This window comes from Leuresthes tenuis, unplaced genomic scaffold, assembly GCF_036924035.1.
Source record: "Leuresthes tenuis unplaced genomic scaffold, fLeuTen1.0.hap1 SCAF_18, whole genome shotgun sequence".
Lineage (NCBI taxonomy): Eukaryota > Metazoa > Chordata > Actinopteri > Atheriniformes > Atherinopsidae > Leuresthes > Leuresthes tenuis.
Window position 1 is genome coordinate 2,916,348 of NW_027325372.1, and position 25,670 is coordinate 2,942,017.

Genomic DNA, 25,670 nt, shown 5'->3' on the forward strand with positions numbered 1-25,670 from the left:
ACTCTGGCTGCAGCATTTTGGATCAGCTGGAGGCTTTTCAGAGAATCTGTGGGACAGCCCAATAATAAGGAATTACAGTAGTCCAGTCCTGAAGTAACAGATGTTTTTCTGCATCACCCTAAGACAGGATGTTCTTGATTTTAACAATATTACGAAGGTGAAAGAAGGTAGTCTGAGGAACCTGTTTTAGATGAGAGTCAAAGGACAGATTCTGATCAGAAATAACTCCAAGGTTCCTCACTGTAGTACTAGAAGGAAATACCATCTGGAATAACTATATAACTAGACAGTTTTCCCCTGAAGCGTTCAGGTCCAAATATAACAACTTCAGTTTCATCTGAATTTAGCAGCAGAAAGTTTTCACTCATTGATTGTCTTTATGTCTTTAAGATATAAATAAAATAAATAAATGTAGACAAACTAATCAGTTCTACATAAAGATTGAAATAATTTTGGCTTAAGCAAATTTATATATTGGAGGATAAGAATATATAATGCATCACAAATGAACGGGGTCGCTAATTTGATGTAAATTATCTTAATATTTTGCGTTTCGCGCATAAAGCGGAACCTTCATATTTCGCCCACTGCCTGCCCGGCTCTATTTAAATCGAACACGCGACTATAAAAGCTTTCCACCGGAAGCGTAACGTCCTCTTCAAGTGATCCAACATGGCGGTGAGTAGCGTACCACATCGTACGATGGCGATCAAACACGAAGTTACAGTTGAAATCTGTAATCATCGGTGCTGTGGAGTCTCTTTAACGGCTGTTTGATGTTCAGAGATTCAGATGATGTGATGAATAATCAACCCAGAGTCATATTTGTCCAATAAACGTCATAAAATAATGTTAAAACAGGAAAGCGAGTGATGCTAACAGGCTAACCGCTGTTAAAAACTATTCACCCATATGGTAATATCTTTAAATGGGACTCTGGAGACATTTTAAAATACTAAGACCACGTGGGACGCTTATTTTGTTTATTCTGGGTTGTTTAAAGAGATGTGAGATTTTTTTTTAACCTCCGGACACCTATGTGATGTGACGGCGCTAACGGCTGAAGCAGCGGGGATATGTACGGACATGTCCTGCCGGCGTGTTCTGCTGTCTGACTGCCGGAGAGATTGTTGTCAGGATTCAGGGAACCAGAGAGGGTTAGAACCGTGAATGTCACGCTGAAGCTCGGATTATTAGGTCCACCAACTAACCTGTAATCAGGTTAGCAGCGAACTGTAGCTAAAGTCAACATGGCAGCAGCTAACCAGGTGCTTTACAGCAGGCAGTTGTTTCTGTGCGGTTTCACTCTTTTCCTGCTAACTAACTGAACCTTTTGTTCCACAGGACCAGGGTGAGAAGAAGGAGAACCCCATGAGGGAGCTGCGCATCCGCAAGCTCTGCCTGAACATCTGTGTGGGTGAAAGTGGTGACAGACTGACCAGAGCCGCCAAGGTGCTGGAGCAGCTCACCGGCCAGACTCCCGTCTTCTCCAAGGGTCAGTGTGTGTGTCGCTGTAGGCCAGAGGGGCGCTGCAGCCCGGAGGCGGAACAGCTGGGTTTTACCCTTGTTTTTCTGTCTTATTTGCAGCCCGCTACACCGTGAGATCCTTCGGTATTCGCAGAAATGAAAAGATTGCTGTGCACTGCACCGTCCGTGGAGCCAAAGCAGAGGAGATCCTGGAGAAGGGGCTCAAGGTGAGCCACTGGCGTCCTTCCTGATTTTATTTTACCTCCTCCAAACCCCTGAAAACTCATCACGCGTTCTTATTACGGCCCGAGTGTTTTCTCCAGATTTAAATCAATATTAGAGAAGTTTGAAGTACACAGATTACCCTGAATCTGCCCTAAACCGCAGGTTTGCTGGTAACATGGCAACAGATTCATGTTTGTAGCCGTGCATGTGCAGCCGTGCATGTGCAGCCGTGCATGTGCAGCTGTGCATGTGCAGATTTAAACTGCATTTGATTTCTGACCCAGTTGGACTTCTCAGTTCTCTTTGGGGGGTGCAGAGTGTTTTTAAAGCATCTTGTTGATGCAGACGATGCTTTTTTTAGCTCATTTATAAATGAAACGTTCAGAATAAAGAACATGATTAAGGTTTATTTTGGAGTTTCTGATGGAAAAGTCGTGATTTGTTGAAGAACTGACAGAAGATGAGATGTTAACGGTCGTGATTTAAGTTTTGCTGAAGAAAATGTTTGTAAAACCTGCTTTGAGTGAAGAAAAGTACATGAAGAAGAAGTTTTCTTCTTCTGCTGCTGCCTCCAGGTGCGTGAGTACGAGTTGAGAAAGAACAACTTCTCCGACACCGGAAACTTCGGCTTCGGCATCCAGGAGCACATCGATCTGGGCATCAAGTACGACCCCAGCATCGGCATCTACGGTCTGGACTTCTACGTGGTAAGTGGCTCGTTTGAGGCGCCCGGCGGCGGTTATGTGTTGATAAAATCATTTAATAAAACGGGTTTAAAAGGAGTCGAGTGTTCGATTAAGAAAAGCAGTTTGGTTTTTTTCACTATTTCCTCATGAGCTGGTTTTAATTTCCTTTTTTTTATTTCTCTGATCTGAGTTTTATTACATTAAACAAAGTGATTGTTTAACATGCTTTATGAGCCCGTCAGTTTTATCATTTCACACCATTTTATGTGGTTTTCTGCCCATGAAACGGATCGTGTCTGTTGTGATGAAACGCTCTGTCTCAGCCCGTCTTCTTTCCTCCTTCCTGCTCAGGTTCTGGGCCGACCCGGCTTCAGCATCGCAGACAAGAAGCGGAAAACAGGCCGCATCGGTTTCAGGCACCGCATCCGCAAAGAGGAGGCGATGCGCTGGTTCCAGCAGAAAGTGAGTAGAAAGGTCCAGGAAGGGTTTCATGACACCAGGAACCTTTTCCAGGAGCTCCGTTCCTCAGGAACTGATGATTTAATATCCACAATATCTTATAAAATCAGGACATTTTGAAACATAAAAAGTCATGAGGAGACGAGCTCCGATTGTGACGAAAAACGCTTAAATGTGAGACACTAAAAAGCCTTTTTGGTGTGACACAAACAGCTGAAGCTAACTTCCTGTTTTTTACTCTGAACTCGTTGAATAAAAAGTCTTCTGTGGACTGAATTAGTCTCGTTGACCTCGTATGGAGCACAAAAACTGCCATAATCTGCAGTAAATACAGACATGGCTGAATAAATATGTTCTGCTTTGATTTATTTACTCAGTTTTCAGTTTAACTTTTTTAAATGGAATTTATTTAATTTGTCTTTTGTTATTCTTGCATTTATTTCTACATTCATATTTATTCCCTCCAAATTATTTCTTTTTTTTATTTCACCTTACATGTTTTAATCTTTGTCATTTATTTACTTGATAGATGTGTTTACTTTCCTAACTCATGCTTTTATTTTTGCATTTCTGCTTCTCTAAATTGGTGACAAAAGTTTAGTGGTTTTTTAAAAAATAATAATTTGGAGGAAATAAATGGACAAATGATATGTAAAAGAAATAAATACATATCAAAGAAATTAAATAAATTCCAAATAAAACACAAAACTGGGTGGCAAAGTAAATATAAAAACAACATGAACACATTTAAATTAAAGCAGTTTAAAATTAAAGCAGAAATGTGTTTTACCTTCTGTACAGTTATTTATTTTTAGCACTTATCATATGAAGTTATCCTCGAGGACGGAACAAAACCACGTTGTTGGTGATACTTTGTCAAAGTTTAATTTTCTGCTGCTGAACTTGAAATAAAAGCCTTTGAAGTTAGTTCCTGAAATAAGTTTCATCAAATCTGGCAACAAAAGTTCAATGATTGAACATTTTGTTTTTGTGATATTTTATCCAGTTTTTTATCTTTGATTTTATATTTGACCGTAAAGTCTCATTAAGTTTGAATTAAATGGCATTTTTAACCTGATCTTCCTCGTCTTCTCTTTCAGTACGACGGTATCATCCTCCCCGGAAAGTAAAGGACCTCCTCTTGATCTCGTTTGTATCAAAGTAATAAAATAAGAAAAAAAAAAAGTCTTATTTTGTGTGGTTATTTTAATGTAAACTGTGAAAATTAGAGGATTCGTTCGGCTCTAAAACCAAAAACACGACCTGAAAACAGTTTGTAACGAGGCTGGTTAAAAAGATGCATCTTTGGAGGAGTTTTGTGTTGATTTACAAGAGAAATGTTTTTCAGAATAAGAGCTTTTCATATCAAAGCAGTCGACCTCTAAACAAGCTCAGAATCTTCTACTTTGGGTAGAAATTAGTTTAAATCCAACATATGAGGAAGTATCTGGTTATTTTATCGATTACAGGTTTGTACATTGGCCTGATTAACATATCTGTGCACTTTAAAACGACATTTTAGTCTGAATTTGAACTATTTAGATGAAAAATATTCAGAAGTGGCACAGAATGGTGAGAAAATCTGTTAAGTATGTTTAATTTATTTTAAAAGTTTGATTTAATGAGACTTTAGTAAAAGGTTTTTCCTCTGGCTGCAGAACCAGTTCAGATCCCCCATAAAACTTTGTTTTTAGCTCGTTTTATTTGTGAAATGTTTTGTTTTCGTTGCTTATCTGGTTTCTGCTTCTATGATTTGATTATTTTAGGGTAAATAGTTTAATACAAAATATTTTATATAAAAAGCAGGTTTTCTACTAGTGCAGCCCAGTTAGAGCAAAATGTCCTTAAAAGTGTAACTAAAACATGAAATATCTGTAAAAAATACATTATTTTCTCAGGCAAAGGTTTAATTTCCATTTAAATAGTTTTAAACTCACCAAACTTAAAGATCTTGCCATGTTTTCTGAAGCTGGAGCTTCATTTTCTGTTTACTGATTTAATTTAGTCTAAATCTTGAACTGACTGGCTTCCTGGTTGCTGCTCGGGGCGGGAGGGGCCAGGAGGATTAATTGTTCTGCTGGTTCGGGGTCTGTGGTGGCTGGGGGGCTGCTGGCCCCCTGGTGTGCCGCTGCGCTACACCCCGGCGGAGTCGAGGGAGGGAGGACGTGTGGATGTGTGGGACGTGAAAGTGTGTGTGGTGATGATTGAGCCTGGGTCTGGGACTTGCTGTCGCCTGGCCTGCCTGTGCTTCTCCCGATGGGGGGGCAGCGTTGCCTCTCCCCGCTGCTCGCGACTTCACCCACCTGTGGGCACGTCTTGGCTCCCAGGGCACTTGGCCAGGGGCCCTGACCCACTGTGTGGCTGTCTGGGGCGCTTGGCCCTCCTGGGTATTGGGTGGGGCCTCTGCCGGGGGGTTTGGGGGCGCTCGGGCTCCTGGGGCCCAGGTCCAGTGCACGGCCCATGTCTGGGCGACTGGGGCCTGGCGGGGTCGGTGGGCTGTTGCCCCTGGCTCTCTGAGGGCCTCTGCCCTGTGCTTATGGGGGCTCTGTCCGGGGGCTTCCTCTGCAGTCTTCTGGGTGGATGCCTGGTTGTCCCTGCGGTGGGCTTCCTGGGTTCTGTGCTCTGTGGGGGCTGCTGGTGGCCTGGGTCTTGTGGTCCTCTCTGCCTGCTTCTGATTGCTTGGGGGGGGCTGTGGATTGTGGCCCTGTACACTTATACACTCATAACTAAGCACGGTTATCATGTAGGTCCTGTGCCATGGGTGTTGCATGTTCTCACACACATTCATTAGTCCAGTAGCATGCTCGCTAAGCAGTTGATGTATTATCATGTCGTCTCAGGTCATCTATATCCACAGCTGTGTTGTATGCGATTGCCGCTTCTTGTGCTTGTTTTTGTTTGTTTGTGTGTTTGTTTTTTCTCTGCTTGTCTGCTTTCAGGTGCTCCTGGTGGCGCTAAGGCTGGATTCCCCTCAGAGGCCATGGATTGTTGTCTGTTTTTTTTTACAGGTGTAGCAGCTGGTTGTCTGGTTTTTGTTTCTATTTTTGTTCTGTTTCCTCTTCTTCTTTCCTTGTCCCCCGGTCCGGTTCAGCTCTATTATATGTTATATAAATGGGCATCAAGGGGAGCTTTACATTTATAAAACTTCCCTTGGCAAAGTAAATCTGTTTGGCATCAAAGGTATTCAGACTACAATTCTGCTGCCATAAAGCTGAACAGGACAAGGGAAAAAAAATAAAAAATAAATAAATAAATATTGAACTGAATCTCAACTTTCTACCACCAGAGGGCAGCATCTTTACAAAATGTGTAAACCGAGTCGCGAAGTCGAGAAGTTCAGGTGTTATTTGACTTCAGCTCATGTCCTTCAGTCAAGTTAACAGGAAACGTTTCAGCGTCTGCAAATAAATGTTCAGTCCTGATCCATCCTTTGCAGTGATTTAATGAAACCTGTTCAAACATAAATAAATACAGTAAATAAGACCACGTTTTAAGGACACACTGCACACCATGCTGAGATATGCCAAGTTTTCAGCTAATAGCTCTTTGGGAATCACCTTGTTGCTGCAGAAATCCTATTTTCTGTCTGTCAAACTGTGTTTTCTTTGCTGTTTTTCATAGATGCAGCTAAAGAAATGGGAACAAATTATGTGTCTTTGTGACAGGCTGCTGGTAACAAAGTGCTTAAAGTAGGGGTGGGTGATATGATGACATTAAATCGTGAAGGATTGCAAGGAGAAGACTATCCGTAACGATCTGTCAAACTGCAGAGATCGTGGGATCGTCAGGGATACATTCTATAAACTGCAGTTCTATGCTGATGCAACGACGCACCGGACGTATTACGTCGTCAACCTGACCGACCAATCACAGCGAATTACGGGCAGTGACGCGCTTTCTTGCCCGCTTCCTTGTTTATGTGTGTAGCGGTAGCTGCGTGGAGAGCCGTGGCTGAAAGCCAAACCGAGGAGCTGGTTGCTAAAAAAAAATTCCAACTCCATTATATGGAATTGGTTTGAACAGAAACGGTTCGCACCCAACACGACAAACCTGTTCAATCACTTGAAAGCATCCCAAACAGTATGCTGAGAGCCAAACAGCAGGGGCCCAGCGGCAGCTAGCTAAAACCAAAACAGACAACATTAACAGGCGTTTGACAAAGACACTCCGTATGACAAAGTCAAGCAAGTGATAGAAAGGGGTAACAGAAGCAGTTACCTTTTATCTTGTAAAATATATGCTACCAGAACGGTAGAAAAGGAGCGGTTCGGACGCCTGTTTCAAGTAGTTGAGCCGCGGTACGAGCTGCCCAACCGAAAATACTTCTGCAACACTGTCTGTTTTTCACTTTTCAACTTAAGATTGTGATCAAATCGAAATCGTGATTTTATTTTTAAAATATCGTGATATGGTACATTTGATCTCTGAAACTAATCAAAGTCAGTGTAGCTACAGAATAATTTTACATTTACAAAGTGATGAGATGTGAACAGAGTCTGTGATAAAGGAAGGTCTGCTGATCTCTCTGTTGGGCTCCATGAAGTGGAAGAGAAACAACAACATACAGACACATCAACACAAGCATCCAACTAATATTTAGAGCTCAGAGAAGTTTAGATTTTCATGTGGAGAAACATTTCTGTGAATAAAACTCATCATTAGCAGTGATATCCTCCATGGCTGCACAAACACAGGAAAAAGCAGCAAATAAACAGCAAATAAACAGCAGAACAGAGACATCACAGCAAAGAGCTGACAGGATACCTTTATTCCACTTTACACAACTCTGCTGTGGATCCAGAGACCCAAAACCTAATCCCAGCATAGAGTGGCTGAGTGAATGTGGTCTGGACTCTGTGGAGCAGAGTCATGGTTCCAGAGACGCTGTAGAAGGACAGAATACCTGCTCTGTGATCCAGGTACACTCCGACTCTGGAGGACCGAGGAACAGAGATGGAGGTTTTTATCTTGTTGTACCTAAATGTAAAACTCTTTTGGTTATAATATAATGACCAAGATTTGTCATTATAACCAAATACACATTCAATCCCACCTCCTGCTCTGCTGATGTTCTTGTATGCGACTGATACAGCAACTCCTCTCCCTCTCATCTCCACCTCCCAGTAACAACGTCCAGTCAGACTCTCTCTGCTCAGGACCTGAAACCATTCACTGAATCTGTCTGGATGATCAGAATAAGACTGAGGTTGTTTCATTACTGTCACTTTTCTGTTCCCCTCTGACAGTAACAGCTGTCTGTTTACTGTGTTTGGATCCAGTGTGATTTCACATGAATATTTTAAGAATCCAGCTCTGCTCTTTGGTTCTAGTTCAGGTTCAGGTTCAGGTTCAGGTTCAGGTTCAGGTTCAGGTTCAGGTTCAGGTTCAGGTTCAGGTTCAGGTTCTGGTTCAGGTTCTGGTTCAGGTTCAGGTTCTGACAGTAAAACATCCACTTCAGTGACTCTCAGTGAGATGTTGGTCCATTCCTCTCTTAGGATGTCCTGTAGTTTCTCTCTGAGCTCTGACACAGCTGCTGTCACAGCCTCAAAGTGCCTCAGAGGACGGATCTTGATGCTGGATGAGGGTGTAGACTCCCTGAGTGCTGACACTGAGGGGCAGTTCTGTAGAAACTGGGTGTGATCCTCTGTGTGTGAGAGCTGCTGCAGCTCAGCATCTTTCCTCTTCAGCTCAGTGATCTCCTGCTCCAGCTTCTCCTGAAGCTCTTTGACTCGACTCACTTCAGTTTCCTGCTGGGATCTGATCTGCTGCTTCACCTCAGAGCTTCTTTTCTGGAGGAGACGGATCAGCTCAGTGAAGATCTTCTCACTGTGCTCCACTGTTTTATCAGCAGACTGATTGATGGCCTCCACCTCCTGCTGAAGCAGCTTCACATCTTTCTCTCGATCCTGGACTCTCTGCTGGATTTGCTGCCGACTCCCCTCCAGCTCTCTCTGCCTCTCAGTCCTTTCTGCTGCAGCTGACACTGTGTCGTGGCCTTTATGTTCATCCACAGAGCAGAGATAACAGATAGACTTCTGATCAGTGCGGCAGAACATCTTCTTCACCTCATCGTGAAGAGAGCAGATGTTCTCCTGGAGGTTCTTGGAGGGCTCCACCAGCTTGTGTTTCCTGAATGGAGGTGAATCATAATGAGGCTGAAGGTGTTTCTCACAGTAAGAGGCTGGGCAGGTTAAACAGGACTTGATGGCTTTCAGTTTTCTTCCAGAGCAGACATCACAGGCCACATCTTCAGGTCCAGCATAGCAGTGATCAGCAGGAGCAGCTTGGAGTCCAGTCTTCTTCAGCTGCTCCACTAAATCAGCTAACATGGTGTTCTTCCCCAGGACAGGCCTCGGTATGAATGTCTGCCTGCACTGAGGGCAGCTGTGGATTCCCTTCTGATCCTCTCCATCCCAGTGGGCTTTAATACAGTTCCTGCAGTAGCTGTGTCCACAGTGAAGAGTCACCGGATCCTTCAGCAGATCCAGACAGATCGAACAAGAGATCCTTTCTCGGTCCAGCTGAGCTCCTTTCTGCGCCATTTCTCCTCTCAGATCAGCGACTCAGTGAGTTTCACTTCCTTATTGATGAAACTAGTCTGAGCTCTGATCAACAAATCATGTGTCAGAGAACAGAACCTGTTGGTTCACCAGGTGCTGGTTACACCATCATCAGCCTGCAGGTCTGAAGGGGAGGGAACAAGGAAATATGTGGGCAGAGCGGAGCTGTGAGAGCAGGAAGTGTGTTGAAGCTGTTTTACACCAGTCTTCATTAGATTAGATTCAACTTTATTGTCATTACACATGTACAGGTACCGAGCAACGAAATGCAGTTTAACATCTAACCGGAAGTGCAATAAGCTGTGAGTGCATGCAGCATAAATAATGTGGTATATAGAGGTATTTACGGGTTGTTTTTATAGCATATGGACAGTTTTTGCAGATAAAAATCTGTATACAGCTGATTGTATATAGATGTACACGGCCGCCGCTCATTAGCAGCTATGAGCGCCGGCCGTGTCTGTAAGCCGTTGTTCATCACCAACAACCTGACGCTCAGACGCTCAGCATAGCATCCTGCAAACACAGACTGTGGACACTGTGGCTGGCGGACATGGCCCCCATGGACGCTACCAATGGCACGCCTATATGTACCTACAGCACCAGGTATGTGGAGGTGTCTTTTGGTGGGCGGTGCTTTGGCTGGGACTTCGTTATGGCTGCTGTGTCAACACCGCTACTGGGTGCGGATTTCCTCTGTGCTTTCAACCTGCTGGTCGATGTTACAAACTGCCGCCCTTTCTTTCGCATCATACCCCTGCACACTTGGGGGGGCTGGAGCGCTCTGCCTGTCTAACACTCTTGCCACTGGAGAGCCATATCAACGCCTCCTCTCTGAGTTCATAGACCTCACCACGCCCACGTTCTCATCTGCCGTGGCTAAGCACGGTGCGGAACACCATATCGCCACTGAGGGCCGCCGCCTCGATACAGCCAAGCTGTCGATCGCCAGGGAGGCGTTCGATACTATGGAGCGTCTTGGCACAATGCGCCACTCCAACAGCTCATGGGCCTCCCCCTTACACATTGTAACTAAAGCTGATGGCAGTTAGCACCCCTGCTGCGATTTCCGTCGCCTGAACAACGCCACAACCCCTGACCGATACCCTGTCCCACACATACAGGACCTCTCTGCTCACTTAGCGGGTGCCATCATCTTTTCCAAGGTCGATCTGCTGCGCGGATACCACCAGGTGCCAGTCCATCCACAGGCTGTGCCCAAAACAGCTGTAATTACACCCTTTGGCCTGTTCGAGTTCCTACGAATGCCTTCCGGCCTCAGAGGGAGCGTCTGATTGACTCTGTGCTGCGAGACATGTCATTCTTGTTTGTTTTCTTGGATGACATTCTCGTGGCCAGCAAATCTGCGGAGGAACACCTGACACACCTCCAGCAGCTTTTTGAAAGGCTCAGCGATCACGGGCTTCTTGTCAATCCTGCCAAGTGCCAATTCGGACAGTCAACCATCACCTTCCCGGGACACCACATCACTCCCCAGGGAGCAGTTCCACTTCCCGCCAGGGTGGAGGCAGTCACCGGTTTCCCATGCCCGCGCCACAAAGTCTCTTCAGGAGTTTCTGGGCATGGTGAATTTTTATAATCGGTTTCTTCCACATGCAGCCCACCTCATGCATCCTTCGTACAAGTCCCTGAGAGTCAAAAGAGCCAATAATGAGGTGGATTGGTCCCCAGAGAGGGACAAAGCCTCCTGTGCTATCAAGACCGCACTGGCCAACGCTACTCTGTTGGTGCACCTGTCTCCCAGTGCCCCAGTTGCCCTCACTACAGATGCCTCTGACTATGTGGTGCCTGGCAACCACTGGCCTTTTTCAGCAAGCAGCTCCGCGATTGTGAGAAAAAATATAGCACCTTTGACAGAGAGCTCCTGGGTCTATTCCTCGCCACCCGACACTTCAGATTCCTATTGGAGGGCCGCCAGTTCACTGCGTTTATGGACCACAAGCCGCTGACGTTCACAATGTCCAAGACCTCAGAGCCATGGTCTGGTCGTCAGCAGCGGCAGCTCTCTGCAATCTTCGAGTTTACCACAGACATTCAGCACCTGGCAGGCAAAGACAACTTATTCGCTGACTGTCTTTCCCGGGTGGGTGTGTTGTCTGTTCATCTGGACTGGACTATGTCGCAATGGCGATGGACCAAGCCACAGACTCGGACATTCTGGCTTGTCGGAAGAGCCCCACTGCGCTAAGGCTAGAGGAGGTGGTGTTCGACACAGCCAACGCCATGCTTCTCTGTGACGTCTCCATCAACCAACCGTGCCCTATGGTGCTGGCTGGCTGGCGACGCCGGGTTTTTGACACCATCCGCGGCCTTTCCCATCCAGGTGTGAAGGCCTCTACCAAGCTGGTAGGGGCCAAGTTTGTTTGGTCGGGTCTTAAGAAGGATGTTACGGCCTGGGTGAGTTCCTGTGTGGCATGTCAGCATAGCAAGGTGCGGCTGTAGCTCAGGAGGAAGAGCAGTCGCCCACCAATCGGAGGGCTTCCCCGGGCCACATGTCGAAGAGTCCTTGGGCAAGACACTGAACCCCACGTTGCCTCCCAGTGTATCACTGGGGTATGAATGTGTGTGAATGATTAGAAAAAGCACGTAGTTAAGTAGTTAAGACGTGCTGTATGAATGTGTGTGTGAGTGGGGTGAATGCGGCATGTAGTGAAGCGCTTTGAGTGGTCAGTTAGACTAGAAAAGCGCCATTTAACGTCATACCAAACCCCCTTTGGCACCTTTTGTAGTTCCTGAGAAGCGTTTCGACCATGTGAATGTGGACCTGGTGGGTCCCCTGCTTCCCTCCCGCGGTCACCTCCACCTCATGGTGGACAGAACCACCAGCAATTCCCCTGTCCTCAACTACGTCAGCAGAGGTGGCCAGGGCATTCATCGTGTCCTAGATAGCCCAGTTCGGCACACCTTTGGACGTTACCTCGGACAGGGGCCCACAGTTCACATCGGAGCTCTGGACTGCAGTCACCGAGCACCTGGGGGTGAAGCTCCGCCACACTACAGCCTACAACCTGCAGGCCAATGGGCTGTGTGAGAGGTTTCATTGTGCCATGGAGGCTTCCCTATGGGCCAGCCTGACGGGCAGCAGCTGGGTTGACCGCTCAGGCTTTTCTCAGCCCCCAAGGATGACCTCCAGGCCTCATCTGCTGAGCTGGTATATGGCCAGCCACTGCGGGTCCTGGAGGAGTTTCTCCCGGTTGCAACAGCTCCTTGGTCAGCTGACTCCCATCGCACTGCAGCCCAAGGCATCGCCGACACCTTTGCCCCTGTCCCAACATCTCACCACTGCCTCCCCCAGTCCTACGTCCCCAAGGATCTCCCATCAGCCAAGTCTGTTTTCATCCGCAACAACAGTCATCGGACCCAGCTGCAGCCCCCCTACGATGGGCCCTTCCGTGTCTTGGAGTTTGGGTCTAAAAATTTTGTGGTGGACATGGGAGGGGGGTAAACCAGAGCGGGTCGCAATAGATCGTCTTAAGAATCCTCACCTCACACCCATGGATCAAGTCACGTTTTGTCACGTTTTGCCTCATAGGTACAGTCTTGTTTTGTTCACAGTTTAGTTTTTTTGTTCTTGCCTTTTGCTTTTTTGTAATAAATCAAGTTTACTTTGAAGTTCTGCATCTGGGTTCTCTCTGTCACACCACCGACATATTTAGATTTTCACTGGTTCATCCCTTGAGTTAGGAGCCTTTTTTCTGCTGGAATCATTCATAGGTCACAGTTAGGTAGCTTAAACTTCCAAAGGAGAAGCCTTCAGAAAGCCTGGAGAACTATTTGTCCACATGTTAATAAACCAAACGACAGAATAAACATGTTTTGGTCAGATTGTCTTTATTCAGTGAAACTCCACAGAAACATCTTCTGAAACACATGCAGAGATTCACCCAGTTCACATCTCCTGATTATTAACTTTCAAACTCCTCCTCAGATCTTTTCACCTGCTGGAGTCTCACCGGTTCTGCTGTTTTTGTTTTAGTTATGTTAAAATTTATATTTTTACATTTGATCTCTGAAACTAATCAAAGTCAGTGTAGCTACAGAATAATTTTACATTTACAAAGTGATGAGATGTGAACAGAGTCTGTGATAAAGGAAGGTCTGCTGATGTCTCTGTTGGGCTCCATGAAGTGGAAGAGAAACAACAACATACAGACACATCAACACAAGCATCCAACTAATATTTAGAGCTCAGAGAAGTTTAGATTTTCATGTGGGGAAATATTTCTGTGAATAAAACTCATCCTTAGCAGTGATATCCTCCATGGCTGCACAAACACAGGAAAAAGCAGCAAATAAACAGCAAAGAGCTGACAGGATACCTTTATTCCACTTTACACAACTCTGCTGTGGCTCCAGAATAATAAGGCCTAATCCCAGCATAGAGCGGCTGAGTGAATCTGGTCTGGACTCTGTGGAGCAGAGTCATGGTTCCAGAGACGCTGTAGAAGGACAGAATACCTGCTCTGTGATCCAGGTACACTCCGACTCTGGAGGACCGAGGACCTGAGATGGAGGTTTTTATCTTGTTGTACCTAAATGTAAAACTCTTTTGGTTATAATATAATGACCAAGATTTGTCATTATAACCAAATACACATTCAATCCCACCTCCTGCTCTGCTGATGTTCTTGTATGCGACTGATACACCAACTTCTCCCCCTTTCATCTCCACCTCCCAGTAACAACGTCCAGTCAGACTCTCTCTGCTCAGGACCTGCTCATATTCAGTGAATCTGTCTGGATGATCAGAATAAGACTGAGGTTGTTTCATTACTGTCACTTTTCTGTTCCTCTTTGACAGTAACAGCCATCTGTTTACTGTGTTTGGATCCAGTGTGATTTCACATGAATATTTTAAGAATCCAGCTCTGCTCTTTGGTTCTGGTTGAGGCAGTAAAACATCCACTTCAGTGACTCTCAGTGAGATGTTGGTCCATTCCTCTCTCAGGATGTCCTGTAGTTTCTCTCTGAGCTCTGACACAGCTGCTGTCACAGCCTCAAAGTGCCTCAGAGGACGGATCTTGATGCTGGATGAGGGTGTAGACTCCCTGAGTGCTGACACTGAGGGGCAGTTCTGTAGAAACTGGGTGTGATCCTCTGTGTGTGAGAGCTGCTGCAGCTCAGCATCTTTCCTCTTCAGCTCAGTGATCTCCTGCTCCAGCTTCTCCTGAAGCTCTTTGACTCGACTCACTTCAGTTTCCTGCTGGGATCTGATCTGCTGCTTCACCTCAGAGCTTCTTTTCTGGAGGAGACGGATCAGCTCAGTGAAGATCTTCTCACTGTGCTCCACTGTTTTATCAGCAGACTGATTGATGGCCTCCACCTCCTGCTGAAGCAGCTTCACATCTTTCTCTCGGTCCTGGACTCTCTGCTGGATTTGCTGCCGACTCCCCTCCAGCTCTCTCTGCCTCTCAGTCCTTTCTGCTGCAGCTGACACTGTGTCGTGGCCTTTATGTTCCTCCACAGAGCAGAGATAACAGATAGACTTCTGATCAGAGCGGCAGAACATCTTCATCACCTCATCGTGAAGAGAGCAGATGTTCTCCTGGAGGTTCTTGGAGGGCTCCACCAGCTTGTGTTTCCTTAATGGAGGTGAATCATAATGAGGCTGAAGGTGTTTCTCACAGTAAGAGGCCAGACAGACTAAACAGGACTTGATGGCTTTCAGTTTTCTTCCAGAGCAGAAATCACAGGCCACATCTTCAGGTCCAGCATAGCAGTGATCAGCAGGAGCAGCTTGGAGTCCAGTCTTCTTCAGCTGCTCCACTAAATCAGCTAACATGGTGTTTTTCCCCAGGACAGGCCTCGGTATGAATGTCTGCCTGCACTGAGGGCAGCTGTGGATTCCCTTCTGATCCTCTCCATCCCAGAAGCCTTTAATACAGTTCCTGCAGTAGCTGTGTCCACAGTGAAGAGTCACCGGATCCTTCAGCAGGTCCAGACAGATCGAACAAGAGATCCTTTCTCGGTCCAGCTGAGCTCCTTTCTGCGCCATTTCTCCTCTCAGATCAGCGACTCAGTGAGTTTCACTTCCTCAAAGTTTAAACTAATCTGAGCTCAGTTCACCAGCTGCTGGTCACACCCATCCTCATCCTGCAGATCTGAAGGGGAGGGAACAAGGAAACATGTGGGCAGAGCGGAGCTGCTGTGTGTGAGACTTTAGTTCTGTTCTCTGTCAGATCGAAACTCCAGATTTCTGTCCACAAGTTAATAAACCAAACGACAGAATCAACATGTTTTGGTCAGATTGTCTTTATTCAGTGAAACTCCACAGAAACATCTTCTGAAACACATACAGAGATTCATCCAGTTCACATCTCCTGATATTTAACTTTCAAACTCCTCCTCAGATCTTTTCACCTGCTGGAGTCTCACCGGTTCTGCTGTTTTTTGCTTTAGTTTCGGTAAAAATTACGTTTAACGGACAAATTAACTGGAACTCTGTTTTTCTTTGCTGTTTTTTTCAGGTGAATCTTTAACCTTCTCAGTCAGGGCATCTGTACCTTTACTTTTATTTTTTTTATTTTCTTATTCCTCCAACACCTTTGCACTTATAAAACGTTTATTTAAAGCACTACATTTACACTTTTTTATGTATTTTTTGCACCACACTAGCTCACATGTGCATGAAATAAATAAAAGCACAGACAGACCTGTTCCTTGCTGGTCTGCTGACATGTTCAGGTGGAATATTCTGAGTTTGCTGATGAGAGATCGACGTTATTGTTGGCTTTTTTTGTCAGAATCTGGCTCATTTGCTGCCTCAGTCACTCACACATTCGCTCAGCTGAGATGCATCTTTGTACACAAACTGCCAGCAGATTCACCGTTTGATGTTCAAACCAAACCGCCTCCATCACAGATCACCTCCGTTCCTTCCTTCCATCCTTCACCATCCTCAGCATCCACCTGTCGCCTCCACCTGCTCCTCATTCTTCCTTTCATCCACCTTTACACCATCTGTTTTCAGTCACTCTAAAACCTCCACTTTGGACCATGCAGGCTCCTTTAATTTCCTGTAAACCAGCTCAGATAAATCGGCTCGTTTGTGGGTCTGCGGCCGGTTGTTGCCTGATTTTAATTTAAATGTTTTATCAACTGATTCGGCAGAAATGTCTTTTTGGAAAACATCAGATCCGACAGATTCTGGGCTGATGCTTCCCCTAAATCGGTGTGAATAATTAAGTTGAAAAAGACACTTTTCTGGCTCGTCTGAGAACATTTGACCTTTTACTGTAAAAGTTACACATCTTTAAACTTGCTCTGAGTAATTTTTGGCCTCTGAAACACAAAGTAAGATCATTTCGTAGAAATAAGGGTTGTATTGCATCGCTGATGTTTACGCCCATCTGCTGAAGAGAAAAGGTGTCGGACACGATCCAGATGTTGAGCTGCTGTCTCCCCTCCTGTGTCTCTATGCGACGGTGGTTTGTGTTTGGGAAACGCTGCTGTCTCTGCTCCGGTTCTTCCCGGCCTGATGCTCCTCGTGGCCCGGGGTGTTGCGGTGTTGCTGGCGGCGCGGTGCGTGGCGTGGCGGCAGGGTCAGGGCGCAGCAGGAGACCCCCACTGTGGGCTCCGGCAGGTCCTCGGCCCGGGACCAGCTGTCTGTGGCCGGGTCGTACTTCTGCACGGCCGCCTTGTAGCGCTTCTCCGCCTCGTTCCAGCCGCCCAGCAGGTACAGCTTGTCGGCCAGCGGGGACAGGCCGGCGGTGCTCACGCCCAGGGGGAGCGGCGCGGCCCGGCTCCACGCTCCGCTCTCGGGAGAGAAGACCTCCACTGAGAGCACATCCACCCGCTCTCCACCAGGCCCCAGCTGGCTTCCTCCCACCACATACACCTTCCCTCCCAGAGTGGTGGAGCAGTGCCAGCCACGGGGCGTCTCCATCAGGCCCTTCTCGGTCCAGGTGTCGGTCTCCACGCTGTAACACGCCACGGAGCGGGAGTAGGCGCAGTTGATGTAGCCGCCGGTCACCAGGATGTCTCCGGAGGGCAGGGTGGCGCTGGAGTGGCAGCAGCGGGGCACGTCCATGGGGGCGCGCATCTGCCAGGTGTTGGAGGAGGGCAGGTAGCTCTCGGTGGTGGCCAGAAGACCCTCCACGTTGCGGCCGCCGATGGCGAACAGGCGGCCGCCGCTGGCCGCCAGGGAGAAGTGGGTGCGGCGCTGACGCATGCTGGCCAGGTGGAGCCAGGTGTTGAAGCGAGGGTCGTACCTGAAGGAGGCAAAGGGTGGATGAGAGTCACTCCAACATCTGGAGCTGCTGGTAAAAACTCGGTTAACAGGATTTAGGTGATGCTGCACCCCTTAAAACTTCATAAAACTCTACTTCTCTCTTATTCAGCTGCAGATTAAATCTTCTAAACTAACTTTTTTTTTCTCATGAAAGGTTCATTTTAACCTCTGAAGTTGCTGCTCAGTGGATTTATTATTGTAAGAAGTTGTATAAGGTACCTGCTGAGGGTGCTGACGGCGTGTTTGGCCTGGTTTCGCGCGTCATTCTGGTCCTCTCCTCCCGCCACGTACAGGAAGCCGTCCAGCACAGCCACGCACTGGTTGAAGCTCTTGGCCGGCAGCTGGGTGAGGTGGCGCCAGGCGGCTCCTCCGTCACGGGGGTCCCTCCACAGCACCTGAACAGCGGGGTCAGAGGTCAGTTCCCATCTAATTTTCTGTGCCAGTCAATGAAACCTCCAGAAGAGCTGATGGACACATTTATCTGTTCGTCTGAGTGATTTAGAGTCATTTGTCCTGATTTTTGCAGGTGAATTTACACAGGGAGCATCGAGCCCGAAAACATTCCTTTTATTTAGATATTCCCTTCAAAAATGCACCAATTAACCATCAAAGAAAGGAAAAACTGATCAAATTTGATCAGAGATTATTTCAGTTAAACGGAGCACCCACCTCGCGGCTGAGAGCTCTCTCCGTTAGAGATGGTCGTCCTCCGATGGTCAGCAGAGTCTGCTGGGCGCCTCGGACCTGCGTGCGTCGGGACTGCAGCGTGTTCTGCTGGTAGGGCAGCAGGTGGTAGTTCATGGCGTCCACCAGCAGGCGGTGACAGTGCGGGTCGAGCATCATACGGGGCACCGGCTGGATCTGGCTCACCAGCTCGCTGGCTGGGATCGTCTCAAAGCGAATGTGGGACAGGAGCTCTGCGGCGTGAGCCTGACGCGAGGCTTCAAAGTCGAGCCATTTCATGGCGAGCTGCAGGAGGAGAAGATCTCAGTGAATCTGACAAACATCTGACCAATGAGCCAATAATGTTAACCCTGAAATATTTGACGATCTAAAACATCTATAAACTGATACATTCGTGTTTGGTTTGTTGTTGTTTTGTGTCGTTTTAAGTTAGTTCGTCTTCCTCAGTAGTTGCCGGATATCAAATAGAGTCTCATGAGTGAGTTTAATCTGTGTTTTTGTCATTTATCTAGTGTCTGTTAGAAATAATGTCTGATATGAGTCAGTTCATGTGATTTCTGCCAATACAAAATGCTTTTTAAAAAGTAAACTCAGAAACACAGTTTGTCTGAGCTGATTTGAGCGATTTCTGTGTGAATAAAACCAGTTTAAATAGAAAGTAAAGCTCCTTTAAACCAATGACCAATGAGCCAATAATGTTAACCCTGAAATATTTGTCCAAGAAAAACACAGAAAACAACAGCATGAAACAAAGATGAGCAGATTTTAAGAGAAGTTTGTGAACCTTAAGTGATTCTGACTCATTTTCAACGACAGTGTCCTTTATTATGCATGTTGTCGGGTCTGAAACTCCCCCGGAGCGCACAGGCTGATATACGGCAGTTCACCAGTGTAGTTTCCACCACAACATTTGGCTTTATTGGCATCTTTAACATAACAATAAAATTCCCGCGTATGGCTGTGAATGTGCAGGGTTCAGAGAGAAGTTTGTTTAACATCTCACAACTCAACACAAATTTCAGTTTGCCTGTGCTGACCAACTTTTCAAATCCAAAGAATTTAATTTATCACCATACGAGACAAAAAAAAAAGGGAAATTGCCAAGTTTTTCACAAATAATTTGAGATCTATTTTCTTTGAGGCTGATTTTACAGCAACACTAGAGAAGTTTCAATCCTTAAAACTATTTGCTTTGGATTAGTTTTAGTAAATTTATGTATATTATGCACATCTGTGGGTCTGAAACTCCCCCAGAGCTCACAGGGACCGGTGCAGCACAACCTTTTGCTTTCTTGGCTTTTTATGGTGTCTTTGTGGCATCTTTAAAGTAACAATAAAATGAACATGTGTGGCTGTGAATGTGCAGGGTTCAAACTGAGGTTTGTTTTTTACGACAGTGGTGTAACATGTCCCACCTATAGGGGGCGCTAAAGAGGAAAAAAACTGCCTGATCCTCAAGCTTTAGTTTAAGAGAGGAAGAATGATTAGAAATGAAGATATTTATGAAAACGGAACAAAAAAACACCAAAATAAAATTGAAATGACCAGAAAATATTGCAAAAAATATCGATAACAAGACGTAAAACAACAAATAGAGACACAAAATGAGTGAAAGAAAGAAAGAAATCGATCATAAAGAGATTCGTGTTCGTGTTCACGTCTCAGTTGTTTTACAATCTGTGTCTCTTTACTTTTTTAAGGAAATGTCTTCCTCAATAGTTGCCGGATATCAAATAGAGTCTCATGAGTGAGTTTAATCTGTGTTTTTGTCATTTATCTAGTGTCTGTTAGAAATAATGTCTAATATGAGTCAGTTCATGTGATTTCTTCCAATAAAAATGCTTTTTAAAAAGTAAACTCAGAAACACAGTTTGTCTGAGCTGATTTGTGCGATTTTTGTGTGAATAAAACCAGTTTAAATAGAAAGTAAAGCTCCTTTAAACACAGCTGCTGAGTTAGTTACAGCCTCACATTTGGCTCAGATTATAAATAATAAACTATCGCTTCTTCTCAGCTGTTTGTCTATTTCAGACGTGAAGTTGTGTATTAATAAACGTCTTCCTTCTGACGTACAGCGGGAGTTGCACTGCTGATTTCATCCTGCAGGTGTCTGGTTTGGCTTTGAACAGCTGGTCTGAGGTCTGTTTTTAGGTCTGGTTGAAAATAGAAGGAACAGAAGGAAGTCCCAGAGAGAGGACGAGTTAATACTGGAAGTGTCAGCAGACACCTGGTGGATCAACTGGCGTTTCTCCTCAGTTGGCATATGAGAAGTGAACGATTCAAGCCGGAATAACCGTTTGACCCCTGACCTGGAAGGCAGTGACCTCCGAAGGCAACACCAGCGAGTCGTCCTGCAGGAAGGCGGAGATCTGCTCCAGAGTCAGCTGCGTGAACAGCGGCGTCTCTGCGAACTGTGTGAAGTTCTCCAGGACGAAGCGGCGGGCGGCCTCGCACACGGGCAGCAGGCCGTAGGCGGCGGCGATGTTCCAGATGTACACGCAGGTTTGCACGTTGAGCTCAGCCAGCAGGAAGTCCATGCACATCTTGAGGAGCTGAGGGATCTGCAGGGTGGCGGCGGCGGACACGGTGCAGCCGATGGTGTAGAGCGACATGTGGACGCGTCCCAGGTAGGCGAAGGTGATGACGTTGGCCAGACCTGCAGACGGAGAGGAGAGCTCAGCTTTCAGGCAGAAAAGAACACTGACTTTATGTGTTTTATATCAGATTTATTCTGAAAACAGCGCGTGTGCATGTGCAAGGCTCAGAGGTTTGTCTTTACCACAGTGCTGTTACACCCTGCAACTGTAGGGGGAGCCAGAGAGCAACAAAAAACCAAAAACAGATTCTCAACTGTTGCTTTAAATCAGGGATGTCCACATCCGGTCCTCGGGAGCCGCTGTCCTGCAGGTTTTAGATGTTTCCCGGCTTCAACACACCTGATTCAGATGAATGTATCATTAGCAGGCCGCTGCAGAACTTAACAATCGGGCGTTGAAGCAGGAAAACATCTAAAACCTGCAGGACAGCAGCCCTCGAGGATCAACTTTGGACATCCCTGCTTTAAATTAAAACTACTAAGGGAGCTGGAAACTGGTGGAAAATGGTGGAAAGGCCTCAGATTTACAACATGAGAACCAACCAGTTCTCTAATAAGTGCAGCTCATGCCTCCTCAGTATAACTGACATGTTTTATTACACATGCAGCTGAACAAAATGTACTTTTTGCTCTTTTTTAATGTTAAACCGTGACCCGATGTAAACTGAACGCACCCAGAGGTGACAGGGAGGGCAGCTCCAGGCGCTTCATCCCAGGATCTTTGGCCAGAATCTCTCTGAAGTACTGACTCACTGAGGAAATGACCAGTTTATGGACGTCGAAGGCTTTGGTCTTACAGGCCAACTCCAGATCGGTCAGGAATCTGATGGAAGGAGGCAAAAAAATGATTAAACAACTCAGAACACAGTACCAAAAATATGTTTTAATGAGGAAGAAATGAAGTTGCACTGAAATTAAGCTGAATTTTCTCGTAGCTGTTAATCTATATTACACATTTATACTCTTTCTGTTGTGTTTTTCTTGTGTATTTTACTGTAACTGTAGCATATTGTGATTGTATGGCATCAAAATTGTATTAAACCATTAGAGAACTGTCACAAAAATGTTGGATTGTAGTTGTTCCAAATCATAACCACTATGTACCATAACAGTACTGTATCAAATAATAGTAGAATTATGTATTTTATTGTCAATGAACTGTTTAAACTGTTTAAAATTGTGTTAAAATTACATCACAATGTAATTCTACTCTATAAGAATTCATTATATTGTTAATCAACATCTTTTTTATTATCACTGCACTAAATCACAATGTAACGTACCTTTTTATAACTATAAAAATTGTTTTTTTTGCAATCAAATATCAATAATTAATCCGTATTGTAAATATATATAATAAAAAAACGGCATTTCTGGTCATATCTTTTCATAACTGTCTCCATTTTGTGCTGTTTTATGGATATATAAGTAATTAATTGCAATGAAACAGTTCTGTAACTTATTACAGTTGTTATAGGGCAGAACACAGTATTTTACAATGTCTTACAATTTAATTTTAGGATGATTGTTTTGGAAATACATTCCTCTGTAACTACTTTAATCATATTGTCTCATGAAAGCGTACTGCAATGTGTACAATGTTAGATGTATTGTACCTGAATAATTGGTCCCATTTATGCTAAATCGTATAATTTTACTTATTAAAGTGCCTTATTTCATTGTAATTACGCTGTAGAGACTTTTACTATGATGCTTTGTTACTGAGTGTTTCCTAATCAATGGATTGTAAACATTTTGTATGCAGAAATGTCTTGTTTTACACTGTAATTGTTCCATATTAATTTTAACCTGTATTTATTTTGTTATAACGGAAACATGTTGTGTTTTAAACTGTCATAGATTAATTTAACTGTTATATTGCGTCATGAATGTTTTGTAAATGTAAATATTCAGAGTAAAGCTACGTCCTGGAGTCGTTTGTGATGCTCTTCTAACCGTCCGGACTCACTTCTCCTGGCGCATCTTGCTCAGCTCCTCCAGCAGCGCGTTGCCGTGCAGCGGCCGCGTGAGCTCGCTGCCCAGGCCGAGGCCTCGCTCCCCGGGCTTGATGACGGGCGGCGGCAGCGGCAGGTTGAGGCTGTTCAGCTGAGCGATGTCCAGGGCCGCCATCTGCTCGATCTTCCTCACCCCGCTCTCCACCACCACCACGCCATCACCACGGCTCTCCACCTTCAGAGAGGCTGAGCTGATCTCCATGGCAACCTGAGTGATGGTGTCCACGGCAGCCTTCTTCTGACGGGGGGCCTTCTTCTTGGGCGCCATTTTTTGACTGCGGACGCGGGTTTTTACTGTGTTTCAGTCGTTTAGACTTTGATAAACAATCTTGTTCAAAACGATGATAAACTGGTCCTGTTTTAGGACCTCAGCTGAGGTTGAGTGAGCTGAACTGCAGCTTTAGGTCGATGTGTGAAGTTAGTTTTTTAGTTGGTGGTTCCACTTTAACACGGCACACAGCACCTGAAAGAAAAGAAATGAAAGAATTACTTATTTTCTGCTGCAAAGAGAAAAAAATGCTTATTAAATCCACATTTCTACACCTTTAAAGACCCAGCGTGACATAAAGCCTGTTATAGCCTTACTGTCAGTAGCTTAGCATCATGTCTTCTTCATTGTTTTTCCTCATATCTTGAGCAGGATCACACAAACTAGGCATAAATTCTTTTTTTTTTTCATTTTAGTGGCATTTATCATGATGTAAACATATTTATTGAGTATTAGGGCAGTTTCAGTCGTCTATTTGACCTTCTGATAGACCAAAGGACAAACTGAGTCTCTGACTCTGTGGGATTAATAGGAAATTAAACCTGAGAAATTAAACCTGGGGTCGGGTTTGTGTTTCACAACCAGCTCTGACTGGAGTACTTCACACACAGACCAACTTATCACCATGAGAGGACTCTTATTCACCAGCCTGGTCACATGAGAAGGCAAAGTTGTTGTTATCACAACACTTTTTTGTACTTTTGTTTGTTATTTTACTTAGAAATTGGCGTAAATCAAAGAAAAATGTGACTTTGTCCTAAATATTGTGGAGTTAGTGCAAGTTAGTTATTAAGTTCAAAACTAAAACCACAAGTGACGATGCAGGCAGGTTATTTGCATCAATCTTCTTTTGTTTTTGAAGTTGTTCTCCAACAATGTCAGAAAACTCTATTTAAGAGATTTAATCTATTCGTGGTTTATTCGAAGTCCCCATTTAATGTTTTTGTTTGCAGATCCACTAAACATTTCTGAAGCATTGTGAGCCAAATGAGGGTGAGGAGCACAAAAGATTGTGGTTTACAACAGAGAATTTTACTAAAAATGCATAAAGTGGGATTATTTTGGGCTTTAACAGTGAAACGTTATGACTCTTGCTTGCATTGATAAAAGTCATAAATGTTTATAACACAGCAGTGAAAGCTGCCAGCTTTGAAATGGTCTGAACATGTGATGATAAACTGAGCCAAACACTGATCTTTGTTCCTGGCTCACAGCTTGTTGATAATTAGCAGAGCCAAGTTCAGAGGTGACCTTAGTCTGAGCTCTGCGGCAGTCAAACAAACAAACTCATCTTTTCTTCTTCTTTGTCCACCAAATATGCTCCAAATGGCTGTTTGAGCTGTTAGCTTGGTGGCTCAGTTAGTGTTTACTGTATGAAGCGTTTGAAAGTCAGATAGTAGCTTAACCACTTAAACATCAAACATTTGCAAGAGTTTCATTTGAAGGCAGTAAAATTTAACATGAGAAGACTGGAGCGACAAAACGTCCGACTTTCATGGCCAACGTTGTTCTTCCAAACATCTCACAGCTCCAATCCGAAGTGGTTTCACAATCCAGGCTTCAAAACTGTGAGATGACAACATTTGTTTTAGATATTTGTGGTGGCTTCGTGTCATGTGATGGAAACCGCCACCAGTGATTATGAAACTTCGTAGTCTGTGGACCCAAAACTAAACCATGTGCGTTAATCCTGACCCCAAACTCAGAGTTTTCACTCTTAAATGTAACCATCAGCGAGTGGGAGTGAAGAAGAGAAGTAAATGGACTGAAGAAAAGTTGTGAAGGACGGGTTTTGAACCCATGTAAGGCCTTTTTTTCTCTGTCTTAGCCTACAGTGGCCACTGTGGAACCTGGCAAAATGAAGGTATTTTAACATTTTTGAGTTTTTTTGTGAAATTGCTTCATATCTTTGTTCATAACCGAGTATAAAAAGAAACTTTATTTGTTTTATGCATGTGGCAACCAGGGTCTGACTGATGTGGATTTAGTCATCTGAAGGTGTGTTAGGCTGTTTGTTATTTAACAGTACAAGTCTATGTACATTAACTGTACATGTCCAATAAAAGCCAAACTAGAAGCTGGAGGAAGGATTTTAAAGTAAAGAGGGTGTGATGGCTGCTGCACAACCTGTTATATTCTGTAATTCAGGAAACAGTGTCAGCTATGATGTTTTACTAACCCTAAACAAGTAGGTTTTAGTTGGTTTTAAGCACAAGGCTAACTTCACCTTGACTGTAATTGTTTTGTTTGTCACAAGCATTAAAAAAAGATACAATTCAATGCATTAATAATTAACAGTTGCAACTTCCAAGCAGAACTATGCTTTGTAGCTGGGGGGGGGGGGGGGGGGGGGGGGGGGGGGGTTGTCGTCTTATTTATTTTTAATTCAACCTGAATATTTGATTGTGATTAATACGCTTTTAAAGACTCTTGAGCCTCGTGTTTCTGAATTAATTCAC

At 44.9% G+C, this 25,670-nt stretch overlaps 4 protein-coding genes across 8 annotated transcripts in view; 1 reads left to right on the forward strand and 3 right to left on the reverse strand.

Moving 5' to 3' along the window:
* LOC140275542 (tripartite motif-containing protein 16-like) overlaps positions 1–15,413 on the reverse strand; it is a 29,491-nt gene extending 14,078 nt beyond the window's left edge. Inside the window, exons 1-3 of one of the 5 annotated variants that reach the window (XM_072371050.1) lie at positions 14,309–15,413; positions 8,209–8,256; positions 7,576–8,160 (exon numbers count right to left, since the gene is read on the reverse strand). In XM_072371050.1, coding sequence (XP_072227151.1) covers positions 7,604–8,160; positions 8,209–8,256; positions 14,309–15,413 — 1,710 coding nt within the window. In that variant the 3' untranslated portion in view covers positions 7,576–7,603. The other 4 variants (XM_072371053.1, XM_072371052.1, XM_072371051.1 and 1 more) reach the window with 4 other exon arrangements.
* On the forward strand, positions 618–3,993 carry rpl11 (ribosomal protein L11). Its single transcript, XM_072370445.1, has 6 exons — positions 618–678; positions 1,345–1,495; positions 1,588–1,694; positions 2,268–2,399; positions 2,730–2,840; positions 3,938–3,993. The coding sequence occupies exons 1-6, from the start codon at positions 673–675 to the stop codon at positions 3,965–3,967; spliced, it is 537 nt and encodes a 178-aa protein (XP_072226546.1). The 5' UTR covers positions 618–672; the 3' UTR covers positions 3,968–3,993.
* A 239-nt stretch (positions 15,414–15,652) lies between the features above and the next one.
* On the reverse strand, positions 15,653–23,229 carry klhl43 (kelch-like family member 43). Its single transcript, XM_072371047.1, has 6 exons — positions 22,898–23,229; positions 21,603–21,751; positions 20,642–20,988; positions 18,318–18,617; positions 17,864–18,043; positions 15,653–17,624 (listed from the first exon to the last, which is right to left on the reverse strand). The coding sequence occupies exons 1-6, from the start codon at positions 23,209–23,211 to the stop codon at positions 16,833–16,835; spliced, it is 2,082 nt and encodes a 693-aa protein (XP_072227148.1). The 5' UTR covers positions 23,212–23,229; the 3' UTR covers positions 15,653–16,832.
* Positions 15,653–25,670, reverse strand: part of LOC140275544 (tripartite motif-containing protein 16-like) — a 292,422-nt gene continuing 282,404 nt past the window's right edge. The window contains exon 2 of the mRNA XM_072371056.1: positions 15,653–15,760. The gene's annotated coding sequence lies outside the window, so the exon portion shown is untranslated. The remainder of the gene's footprint in view (positions 15,761–25,670) is intronic.

Bases quoted from the DNA above. Each gene is read 5' to 3' on its own strand.
- rpl11 (XM_072370445.1), top strand. The intron at 1,496-1,587 runs GTCAGTGTGTGT...TCTTATTTGCAG, and splicing joins GACTCCCGTCTTCTCCAAGG to CCCGCTACACCGTGAGATCC. The intron at 1,695-2,267 runs GTGAGCCACTGG...TGCTGCCTCCAG, and splicing joins TCCTGGAGAAGGGGCTCAAG to GTGCGTGAGTACGAGTTGAG.
- klhl43 (XM_072371047.1), bottom strand. From the start codon at position 23,211: ATGGCGCCCAAGAAGAAGGCCCCCCGTCAGAAGAAGGCTGCCGTGGAC. The intron at 21,752-22,897 runs GTGAGTCCGGAC...TCCTTCCATCAG, and splicing joins AGCAAGATGCGCCAGGAGAA to ATTCCTGACCGATCTGGAGT. The intron at 18,044-18,317 runs GTGGGTGCTCCG...CCCGCTGTTCAG, and splicing joins AGAGAGCTCTCAGCCGCGAG to GTGCTGTGGAGGGACCCCCG.